At 32.7% G+C, this 13,464-nt stretch overlaps 1 protein-coding gene across 1 annotated transcript; it reads left to right on the forward strand.

Annotated features, from left to right (window-relative positions):
* Nucleotides 1-5,406: 5,406 nt before the first annotated feature.
* Nucleotides 5,407-13,171, forward strand: LOC124442643. Its single transcript, XM_046993140.1, has 3 exons — nucleotides 5,407-6,159; nucleotides 7,843-8,113; nucleotides 12,965-13,171. The coding sequence occupies exons 1-3, from the start codon at nucleotides 5,964-5,966 to the stop codon at nucleotides 13,047-13,049; spliced, it is 552 nt and encodes a 183-aa protein (XP_046849096.1). The 5' UTR covers nucleotides 5,407-5,963; the 3' UTR covers nucleotides 13,050-13,171.
* Nucleotides 13,172-13,464: the final 293 nt, after the last annotated feature.

Here is a 13,464-nt window from a genome sequence, read left to right on the forward strand (position 1 = left end):
TATTAAATCAAAAGCCGTGGGTTGAAGGTAATAATACTTCAATTTCCAAACCAGTACAAAAAGTACTATCACAATCCAATATCAAACAAATGACTGTGCAACAGTTAAAAGTTATTGCTAAAGAAAAAAAGATTAAAGGTTATTATAAACTTAAAAAAAACGAATTAATCAAAGTATTAACACCAGTCCCAAAACCAAGAAAGAGTGTAAAAGAGATGGTTAAAGAGTATGAGAACAATACACAGATGCTATCAGATAAAAATAAAAACCAATACCAACAAAAGAGTTAAAATAAGAGAAACAAACAATGCTCTTAAAGGATTTACTAAATCATATGAAATAAGCATTATTAACAATAAAGATCCATTAATACAATTACAAAACACTAGAAAGTATCTTACATATTATATTAAAGAAATATTAACAACAATGAAAGGATTAAAATTTGTTGAAACGCTTAAGGTAACATTTGAAAAATTAAAATAAAAATAGTGGTGATGTTGATCATATAATAAAACTGCTTATTTTAACAGTCAAGCTTTAACAATTACAAATAATGAAAATATTACTGAATCACTACAAATTTCAAAACAAAATATATTAAATAAATTAGTAAATTTAATCAAGAAGGTTCTGGATGGGTTATTAAATCTATAGATAATCATTATCTTAATGTTGTTAAATACAAGCCATTACAAGGATCTTCATATATTAATTTACCACAAGAACTTAAAACTCTAAAAAGGTTAATTAATATCAAAATACAGATAATGAATGTTTTAGATGGTGCCATATTAGTTATTTAAACCACAAAATAAACACCCAAAAGAATAAAAAATCTGATAAGGAATATATTAACAAATTAGACTACTCTGGGATTGAATTTCCAGTGACTGTTAAACAATATAATAAAATCGAAAAGCAAAACAAAATTAACATTAATGTCTTCGGTTATGAAAATAAACAACCATACCCATTTATATATCAAAAGAAAAATTTGAAGACCATATGGAACTACTATTGATAACTGATAATGAAAACAAACATGTATTAATAAAAGATTTTAATGCATTTATGTACAATAAAACAAAGCATAAGGAAAGAAAACACTTTTGTATGCGATGTCTTCAATGTTTTAGTTCTGAAAAAATATTAAATAACCATATAGAAAACTGTATACTAATAAATGGTATACAATCAGTAAGAATGCCTGATAAAAATAATAACATACTGAAATTCAACAACTATCATAAGCAACAACCAGTACCATTTATTATATATGCTGACTTTGAGGCTATTACAGAAAAGATATCTAGTTGTAATCAAAATAATAAAAAATCATATACAGAAGCCTATCAGAAACATACAGACTGTGGTTATGGATATAAAGTTGTTTGTTGTTATGATGATAAATTCACTAAACCAATTCAACTATATAGAGGTCAAAAGGCTGTTTACAAATTTATGGAATCTATGTTAAAAGAAGTTAAATATTGTAAAAATATTATGAAAACTCACTTTAATAAACCATTAAAAATAACCTCTGATAATGAAGAAGACTTTAAAAAAGCTGATGAATGTCATATCTGTAACAAAAAATATACTAACAAAGATATTCGAGTTCGAGACCATTGTCATATCACTGGTAAATATAGAGGCTCGGCACATCAAGATTGTAATTTAAAACTTAGAATAGACCCTGATAAATTAAAATCCCAGTAATATTTCACAATCTGCGTGGGTATGATAGTCACTTTATTATGCAAGAAATCGGAGCTATTGTTAATAAGCATACATACAAAAACAAAAAGGTGAAGAAACACAGATGAATATAAATGCTATACCTAATAATATGGATGGCTTTATGTTTAACATTTCTTGATAGTTTTCAATTTATGAGCTCTAGTTTAGAAAAACTTGTTAGTAATTTACCTAAAGAATCATTTAAATATACCTCTAATCAGTTTAAAGGTGAAAAACTTAATTTAATGACTAGAAAAGGTATATATCCATATGATTATATGGACTCGTTTGAAAAGTTTGATAATGGGTTGCCTTCAAAAGAAGAATTTTATAGTATTCTTACTGATGAGAATATATCAGATGATTCTTATAAACATGCTCAAAATGTTTGGAATACATTCAATCTAAAAAACATGGGTGATTACCACGATTTGTATCTGAAATCTGATGTATTGTTATTAGCTGATGTATTTGAAAACTTTCGAAAAACATGCTTAGAATACTATAACTTAGACCCATGTCATTATTTTACTAGTCCTGGGTTGTCTTGGGATGCTATGTTGAAGATGACAGATATTAAATTAGAACTAATGACTGATATTGATATGTTTCAATTCATTGAAAAAGGAATGAGAGGTGGTGTTTCTTATATTTCTAATCGATATGGTAAGGCTAATAACAAGTATATGAAAACATTTGATAAGAATAAACCCTTAAAATATATAATGTATCTAGACGCAAACAATCTATATGGATGGGCTATGTCACAAAACCTACCTACTGGTGGTTTCGAATGGTTAACTGAGAAACAGATTAACAACTTAAACCTTGCTGAATATCAAGAAGATTGTAAAGAAGGTTTAATACTTGAAGTTGATTTAAAATACCCTGAAAAACTACATGATTTACATAACGATTATCCACTAGCACCAGAAAAATTAAGGTAACTAGCAACATGCTGTCAAAATATTGTAAGACAATTGCTTCTAATTACAATATATCAACAGGTTTAGTTTCAAAATTAATACCTACATTACAAAATAAAGACAAGTATGTGCTACATTATAGAAATCTTCAATTATACTTAGATCTCGGGTTAAAATTAAAAAGTACATAGAGTACTTGAATTTAATCAATCTCCATGGTTGAAAAAATACATAGACTTTAATACTCAAAAAGAACTAATGCAAAAATTCTTTTGAAAAGACTTCTTCAAACTCATGAATAACAGTGTTTTGGTAAGACGATGGAAAACTTACGAAAAAGTAGATGTTAGACTAGTAACTAATAAAAATAAATTATTAAAATTAGCTTCAAAACCTACTTATGTAAGTAGTAAAATATTCAATGAGAACCTTGTGGCTGTACATAAGATCAAAGAACAATTGGTTCTCAACAGGCCGGCATATGTGGGTATGTGTATCTTAGATTTAAGTAAAACTTTGATGTATGATTTTCATTACAATTATATCAAGAATAAATATGGTGATAAAGCTAAACTTCTTTTCACAGACACAGATAGTCTAACATATGAAATCGAAACTGAAGATGTCTATAAAGATTTTTGGGTTGATAAAGATAAATTTGATACTAGTGATTACCCAGAATACCATAAATATCATGATAAAACTAATAAAAAAGTTATTGGTAAAATGAAAGATGAAGCTGCTGGAATAGTAGTTAAAGAATTTGTTGGTTTAAGAAGTAAGATGTATAGTTATATTAAAGATAATAATAAAGGAGATAAAAAAGCTAAAGGAATTAAGAAAAATATTATTAAAAACAAAATAAAACATGAAGACTATAAACAAACACTATTTGAAAATAAACAAATACATCATACAATGAAAACTATTAGAAGTGTAAACCATCAACTTAGTAGTTATGAAATTAATAAAGTATCACTTAGCTGTTTTGATGATAAACGGTATATATTAGATGATGGTATAACTACTAGAGCTTATGGTCATTATTTAAATGATAATTAAAACTTATTTTAATATACAGTTATAATGTGTAGTAAGCATGTAGCGTGGGCCTCTGTTAGAGTAAAATCATACATACCTGCTCCTCATGTTTGACTACATATCACATAACTGTTTGTAATAAGTAATTAATACAAAAGCGATATACAAAAAGATTCAAAATCCTGAAACAATTATTAAAAACAATTTTAACAAAAATTATATGACACTCGCTTGACAGACAAATTAAAAAAAACATATAGATTCCATAGTTTTGTACAACATTGTATTATTATACATGCGCTGATGAAATGTGCTATTACATTAAACAACCATTGTTAAGAACATGCACTAAGACACGCGCTTGACAGACAAATTAAAAAAACATATAGATTCCATATTTTGTAAAACATTGTATTATTATACATGCGCTGATGAAATGTGCTATTACATTAAACAACCATTATTAAGAACATGCACTAAGACACGCGCGCTGCTACTGATATTTTAATAACACTTGATTATTAACACTTGATTATTAAAGACGGTTTTTTGAAGAGCATTTCTTAAGCCTCTGTTATTCTCGAATATTCTTCGAATATTCTTCGAATCTAAGGGGACGCTCCGAATTTTCACTTCGTGAAAATTTTCCCCACCGTCGCTGAGAATTCTCGGGGGATCCATTCCCCTGCTCGAGCACTTTGTGCTCTGCGCTGCCGATCCCCCTCCGAACCGATGCTTTCTTAACATTTGTTTGTAAAGACCGTTTTTAAAACATATAGATTCCATATTTTTAAACTATAGATTATAACCTCGAGATTTTTACCCACTTGTGTAGTAGTAATACACATGGGGGATTCGAATACATAAAAAGTAAACTTTTTATGGATTCGTACCCCCATGTGTATTACTACTTTTCATAAGAGAATTAAACATAAGGGTGTGACTTGAAAACAACTTCGGCACATGCAGATAAATTTCCTGCAATTTTCTGAGTAGAATCTTTTAATGAAAGCTATGGCATATGTAAATTAATTATTTGTTATAAGTGATGCCTCACCTTTGCTAAGGTTAAACAAGCTAAGAGGCTTCACAGCTTGGACGCAAGAGTGTAACTAATATGGTTATTAATGTGATTTTCAGGGTGATTTTATTGCAACAGAATTATCCCACTAAAGCAAAAAATGAGAAACAAAAAACGTCTTACCCCTCCTCGTAAAAAAAAACACACACACAAGGAAAGCATCAATAAACAGCTACGGGTCTTCGACTGGTAAATTAAGGGAATGATCTTGAAGAACAAATAAAACATTTCGACACTCATTTTTTGATTTATATAAACATCATCAGAATCGTTTGTTTTACAGAGAAAACCAGGTTGCAGATTAAAATAGCAATTTCAAGTCGTTGTAGCGTCAATTAGCTCTTTCCTAAAATGACATGAGCAATTTTCCTTCAAAAAACTTGAATCAATGCCAGCATTGTCTTTTTACAACAGTAACAATATTAATTCAAAGCAGGTTTTAAGTGGTCATTGAAGCCAGCATCACGTTTTCATAAGATATATTTAGCTCATATAATATAAAACAAATTCCGAAGAAGCAAGACAACGTGCGATTGCATGATTCATCATTCTGTCTGAGGACGACTTTGAAATAAAGTCACAAATTTACAGTTCACTTCTCGTCTTGTTTTGATTCATATTTTGCAATCTCAAGATGTCTTGTTTCTTGGGAATATGTTTTATATTATATTTCTTTAAATTGTCGGCTGGTTATGATATTTAGCTCAGTTATTGTCATTTTGTTGAGAAGTTTCGTCCATTTTCTGTTGGGCAACATTATTAAAGTGTGAAAAATGACCGCAATCGCAATCCTCTAAACTTTTAGATATGAAATCAGTATTAGAACACGGAATGTTATTGCACTCGATACAAATAAATTATGTCGACCATAGTGAGTGCAGTTAGTCTGAATTCCTGATATTGGATACATGTATTTGACAATGTTTGACTGCGAGTCTATAATAAACATACTCATGATTACAAGAATGTGACTGGCTGATGCCCACTGAGATGACGCCAGCAAAGGAGACGGGAGATTACCAGACACAAGAGGCACTGAAAGAACCACGAACAAACGCTTGTAACTTGTTATAGCCGATTCAAGAACTTTTAGAAAGACGAAGGGTTGTTGAAAGAATATTCTGACTTAAAGTTTAAACTACATAACGGTTTTTTTCTATAATTCTGATACTATGGATTTGTTTCGGTGGTTCGGGATGTTGTGGGGGTTTGGTATTCTCCTTTCTCGAGTAAAATCAAAAACGTGCCCACCTAGATTCTATCCTAGCAGCTATTTTGGGGATGATTTAGTTTGCCAACCTTGTCCTTTGCATTACCAAAGCTGCAAACAACAAGGAAAAGACCAAAGACGATGCAAGAAGCATTGTGGTAAGTGCATATTATTTTTGTTTGTCGTTCGGTAAGTGGTAATATTAGGCGCACTCGATCGTTGACAATGTATGGCAAAGTCTAAACTAAAAATCAAACTATTTATCAACTTTAGACTAAAAGTAAGTCCTATTTAAAGTAAGTCGGTTAGGTTTCTTAGTCCTTAGCTCGGTATTAGGTATTATGCCCAATGTTTCAATGTACATAAAATTTAGAATAATTCTATCAGACAGTTCTCAGATAGGAATCGAATTTAGGCGAAAGAATTTTTATCAAGTCTGAGCAGAACTATTCACGGTCGTTTTCTGTTAACCGGTCCTTTAGCGATGACTACTGCCAGCTTACTTCCAACGTTTATATCATGGAAAAGTTAAATTATCCGGTAAAGAAAGTCATCGTTATACGGCTTCACACCACACACCATATAAACACAAATCATGTAATTCCAATGGCTTTTGAAATCGTTCTTCGTTAAATCTACTTTTATGTCATTTGTGAATAACCATGGACTCCAAGACATTTTGGCAAACGGGTTTTATTTGAAGCCCTTTTGTGTCATTCAAACACATTTATGTTGATATTTAAATTCAAGAAAGTAATGCTTAGCGTTTAATTTTGAGAAAATTTACCAGGAATATTTTTGAAATATTTTACAACAGTAATTCTCTCATAATTCATCGAAAGATTATACAAAACCACCGCCAGTTTCAGTCAATTACAATGAATTTGTTTTAGTTATTTAACTGGTTTATTTATCAGAATGCAATCACGCAATTGGGATTCATGGTTTGTTTATTAAATATCAATGAAATATGCACAATATGATTATAGCATTTATATTTAGTAAATACCCACACAGACTCGTTCTTCGCAAATTTAAAACAGTCTTACAGGAAACGTATCCTGTATATTACGAGTCGCCACAAGAGAAGGTGTATAAGAAGTATGTGCATGCATATATACTAAGTATAAAGTATTGCAAAATTATAAATTAATACAACATGAAGTAATTACTTCAAATGCATTGCTTGACAAGTATCTAATACCTTGTGTAAATATAAATAAAAAATTCTCGCCTGCATTTTGCTCCATGTAGACACAATAATCTGTTATGCTTGAGCTAAATCTCAATGTTGTATATCGTACAATGCCAATGCAAAGATCAATTGTATGGAATAAATAATTCCAAAACGTGAGGTCTTATACTAGCTAGGTTGCTAGCCTGATACTAATCAGTAGCTACACAAATAAGAAACATCTTATGTAAAGACACACTTTTATTGAAATCAAATCATAATTGGTGTCGTCGTATGTTAAATGAATAATTAACATTCTTGTGCAATTTTCTTTCAAGAATATAATGTAAATCATGCTATTTTTGTTGAGAAATTCAAATGGAAATTTTCATTCATAATTCAAATATCAAATCAATATCTTCAAAAAATTTCGAGGCCTTTATAGCTTACAATATTAACAAGACATGGGAATTGGATATGTGTGTAAATGATACAGAAATGGAAGAATAAAATTCATCAAATTTAATCTTATCACTTCAAATTGCCTTCTCAATACAACTAATTGACACGAGTCTAATCTAATTTGATCAGATCACAATATGATAAAATCTAACTTTACCTCAACATTTAAGTCTTGCCCAATTCAAAAGACACTTTTTCCCAATAGGCACACCGACTATCTTTACGGTTTCTACCATGAACGTTCCAGTCATCCACGTTTCCAGATTTTGGATAACATTACAAACAGACCAGACGAAATTCCCAAACAATAAATTGTCAATCTCTACAACCGACCTATTACCATCAAATCATGCTGTAACGTCGGATACAACAGAAGACGTCCTTATTGCGATTTTCGTCCTTCTGATAATCATTATTGTGCTGCTGTTGTTGGGTTGTATCTACAAATATCGACAGAATACCGCATTATTTCCAAGGTTAGCAGAATAATAAACACGTTAATTGTTGATATCATAAATTACTGAATTAATTATAGCCAAACACCTGATACGGTGAAAAAACTGCACCAAAATTTTCAGTGACAATCATTGCTCAAGTTGTTCGCTCTGTCTTGCTAACGACTACATACGTTTTGCAAGCAACGTCAGACGCATACGCCAACAACTCTGGTTCAACCACCGCTGCAAGGATTTTGGTCTCGTTCCGACAGGACTTAGAATTAAGTCTCCGTTGAACACACAAGAGGCTATTCAGATTGTCAAATCCACCAGCAGACGACTGATACGAGCACGGATTAACGACTGTCACAGACGAATCAACTATCACATCAAACAACAAGAACAAAGACTGAACAAACTGAAGGAACTCATACCAACGACAGTAAGTGATACTTTACTTTCTACCATACAAACTATTGCAGAGAAACGAGCAAACAAGACAGAGACACAACACCAAATCAAACAACAACAAAAACTTGAACGTTTAAAACAAACTAAAACACGTGCAAGACATAAACATGACGATAACTGGGTGAGGAATATTTCTTCCCGCCCATTAGACGAAACTGAAACGCGACTACTATCTTACGGACTAAAACATTCCATAACACCTAGACAAATCCCGACTGAGACGATAGTATCAAGTGTCGAGGCTGTCCTAGCGTATCAAAGAGACTTGTCAGAAACAACAAAGACGAGATCAGAAGCAGGATAGCCTCCACTTTACAATCGTCCTCTATACGTGACAACAACTTGACAAAGACGAACAGCAAGCACTCAAACGACTAAAACACGACAACAACATCGTCATTTTACCAGCAGACAAAGGACGCGTGACTGTGGTCATGGACAGGAATGATTACTTTAACAAAATGGACGCACTTGTTAACGACAGACAAACGTACGAACAACTCAAACGAGACCCAACACCATCACTAGTACGCAAACTTAACAGCAAGATCTTCTCTATGAGAAAATCTAACATTATATCTGAACGTATTTACTATCGACTCAGATGTTCAGTACCACGACCACCCAGACTATACGGACTACAAAACTTCACAAACCACAAATACCCATGCGACCAATTGTATCATTCTTTGGTTCGCCTACTTACGAACTCTCAAAGTACTTGACTAACATACTGCAACCACTCACAAACAAATCAAAACACAAGCTACAATCCACTGAAACTTTCATTAAAAAACTGTGCACTATACAAATACCAGACAACTATATACTAGTGTCTTTTGATGTGAAATCACTGTTCACCAGTATTCCACTTAATCTGGCACTTACTTGTACAAAAACCCTCATTACAAACACCACGGACGTACTGCCATTACCGACAGAAGACATTATGGAGTTACTAGAGCTCTGCCTCACCTCGACTTACTTCCAATACAAAGGAACACACTACAAACAATTACATGGGACAGCAATGGGCTCGCCCGTTTCTGTTGTAGTTGCTGAAATTGTAATGCAATCTATAGAGGAACGGGCACTCATGACTTACAAACATGCACTACCTTTTTGGTTTCGCTACGTAGATGACACAATCACAGCACTACATGCAGACGAGATTGATGACTTCCATACTCACATCAACAAACAGAACAGCCACATACAATTTACCAAAGATGTCGAAGAAAACGGAACTCTTCCTTCCTCGACTGTTTGGTAAAACATGACAATCAAAACTAGGAACAACAGTTTATCGCAAGCCAACACATACTGACCGACTACTAGACCAATCATCTTACAACCCTACATCACACAAAGCCACCACAATCAGAACATTAACAAGACGTGCACGAATCATATGTGATTCACCGGACGCTCTACAAAACGAAAACAACTATCTCAAACGTGTTTTTGACAAAAACAACTATAACTCTGACTTTATCAAACGCAACACTTACAAACCCAACGAACCCAACGAAACGAACAACTCAGTGACAACAGCAACGATACCTTACATCAAAGGTACGTCTGAGACTATCTCGCGTATCTTACGACCATACAACATACGTGTCTCACATAAACCAATCACAACATTACGACAAGTACTAACGAACATAAAGGACAAAGAACAACCCAACGAACGACAAGGTGCAGTTTACAAAATAAACTGCTCCGACTGCCACGCCTCTATATCGGGGAAACTGGCAGGAACTTAAACATAAGACTTACTGAGCACAAACGAGCTACTAAGAAACAAGACAAAACTAATCACATTGCCGAACATCACCGAATCACAAAGCACAACATTGACTGGGACTCGGCAAAATGCATCACTTACAGTACTGACTATAGACAACGGCTTACATTAGAAAGTTGGTATACCAACTTGGAACAAACCCTGAACAGATCACAGCAATTACCGGCACCTTACAAACGACTTATTCACAATACAAACAAACGATCAACTAAAAACATTACACTTCAAACTAATTCACAATGACAATACACAATTGACACCACACATTACAACTAAAAACGTCACACCTAAATCACACATCACAACTAAAAATAAAATATTTCACTTCACACTAATCCACAATGACAATACACATTTCCTGTACACACAATACAATGACGTAAGAACCAGACAATAAATACGGCTAACCTGACGTTTACTCCTCATTTGACTCTGAAGATGACTACCGCTAAGGTTGTCGAAACGTCAGTCAACAACATCAAAAACAGTCCTTCTCAGGACTTTATTAACCTGGACGATCATCATTTACAAACATATAAATTACTGAATTAATTATAGCCAAACACCTGGTACGGTGCAAAAACTGCACTAAAATTTTCAGTGATAATCATTGCTCTAACAACTTCGCACAGAATACATGCATGCTTGTCACACCAGATTCACTAAAAGTGGATCGTGACTAAAACAACACACGAGTACATACGAGTACATACAAAAAGAGTGACATACGAGTACATACAAAAAAGAGTGACATACGAGTACATACAAGTACATACGACTGACATACGAGTACATACGAGTGACATACGACTATATACTGGTCACAAATGAGAAATAGAACAGTTTCTTCCATAATACATTGATATTTGCATTCACTTTTGCTTGTATTTGTCTGGACTCTGGGGCAACCTTTTGATGGATTTAAATGCTGAAAAGGTATTTTATTCGCACATTCATTCGTATGTTTCAGTTGAATTTCGTGTCCGTTGTGCGCAATGTCTTAATCTATTAAACGGTTTAAATGTATCAACAACGGTAGTCTTGCGTTGGAGTTGCAATAAAGTAAACTCTAGTACAAAAAACATATTATGTCGATGCGATTTGCCTGTATTTGAGCGCTTTTTGACACACTTTCACCTAGAAAATACATATTTATGAAAGCGATTAAATATACAGCGTATAAATAATGCCTTGTAAACGTGCTATATGAAATAAATGTACATTATATATATTTGAATTGAACGACAGTTGCACTGTGTTACGTATATGTATCATTTTATGCGTACGATTTCTGATTACTTTTAATGTTTTTAAAGTTCTAGCTGATGTAATTCAGTCTTTGAACTGCAAAACCAGTATCTTAAAGATCTAAATAAATTATTCATAAAATTTTAAAAAAGAGACAGGATATGAGCTAATGTGCAGTCTGATTGATTCCTCACTAATCTACCTCATATTTCTTTGGTAGAATAAATAAAATGAATGCAACATTCGAGGAGTAAATCCACATCAATGATTTATATGACAAGTACATCTAATTGTTTTTTTTCCCAAGATTTTTAATATCTTAATATATTAATATAAGATTAAAAATAGTGTACACATGTGCTAATAGTTCTCAGAATAACTGCTCAATATTTTTTGTACGGGAGTTTACTTTAGGGCAACTCCAGCAAAAGACTACCGTTGTTGATACATTTAAACCGTTTAACAGATTAAGACATTGCGCACAACAGACACCAAATTCAACGAAAACATACAAATGAATATAGTATGCAAATAAAATACTTTTTCAACATTTAAATTCATCAAATTGTCGCCTCATAATCCAAACAAGCAAAAGTGAATGCAAATATCAATGTATTATTGAAGAAATTGTGCTTATTCTCATTTGTGACCAGTATATAGTCGTATATCACTCGTATGTATGTCACTCGTATGTATGTCACTCGTATGTATGTACTCGTATGTCACTCGTATGTCACTCGTATGTTACTCGTATGTACTCGTATGTCACTCGTATGTACTCGTATGTACACGTGTGGTGTTTTAGTCACGATCCTCAAAGTGAACTACATCAGCAGGATGATTCATAACTCACACTGACTCATAACTAACACCGTAAAATGAGTACATGCATTTTTTACACAAATCTTTTAGTGAAAGACATCAGAATTGCACATTTCCCATAATGTGGATACATTCATGTGTTGTGAATCAACAATGGAAAATATTCTTTACTCACAAATTTTTGGTGAACTTAATTAGAATGAAACATAACATTAGCATGACAAATAAATTACACTGTGAAACCATTTATGTGTGATGTATCAATAATGAATACATACATGTTTCACACACTAATCCTACCATTCGAAAATTTCACCAGGATGACATACTTCAAAAATCTATCCTTTCAAATTATTGGACTAAATCACTACTGCAATAATTTTACAAAAAAAATTTGTATTGGTTAAATACATGTCTTATTCAAGTTTCAATATAGATGGCACTCGAGGAAAATCCTTATAATGACTCTGATTCGCTAACATATAAACTCTACAGTTAATGCAACAAACCAATTAACTTTGTTAAAATTAACTTTACAGAAGCTTTTCAAAAAACGGCGTGATGGCAGAAACAGCGGATGAAGAACATGGAAATTTTGTGAACTATGTGCCATCGTCGTTGTGAAGCCTTAAAATATAATTTAAAGTAAGAAAACTCTTAAGCTGCTTTGACAAGGAATCGCTTATTAAATAGATAAATGAAAAGCCCAACATTGATATGAACAGTCTGGCCAGGTAAGAAGTTAAGCTCGCTAAGCCAGACGAAATTGTTTCATGCACCTGTATACAAGCAAATATGCAATGACCCAAAACTCGCATTCACACAAGTTAACTACATTTTGAAATTATTGCTGAACTGGCTTTGGTACCCATTCACGTACATTTCAAGCAGTGAAACTTTTTACTTGACGTGTTTTAAGGGTGAATTGAAAAACAAGTTAGTGAGTTGTGCAAGTAAAAGACTTATTGCCTTTTTGATGAGAGATCTCATCTCGTTTGGGTGAGGTAAAAATGAAATAAGTGGGCTGGTTAGTTTATCA

The sequence above is a fragment of the Xenia sp. Carnegie-2017 genome, unplaced genomic scaffold (assembly GCF_021976095.1).
Source record: "Xenia sp. Carnegie-2017 unplaced genomic scaffold, XeniaSp_v1 HiC_scaffold_20, whole genome shotgun sequence".
Classification (NCBI taxonomy): Eukaryota; Metazoa; Cnidaria; class Anthozoa; order Malacalcyonacea; family Xeniidae; genus Xenia; species Xenia sp. Carnegie-2017.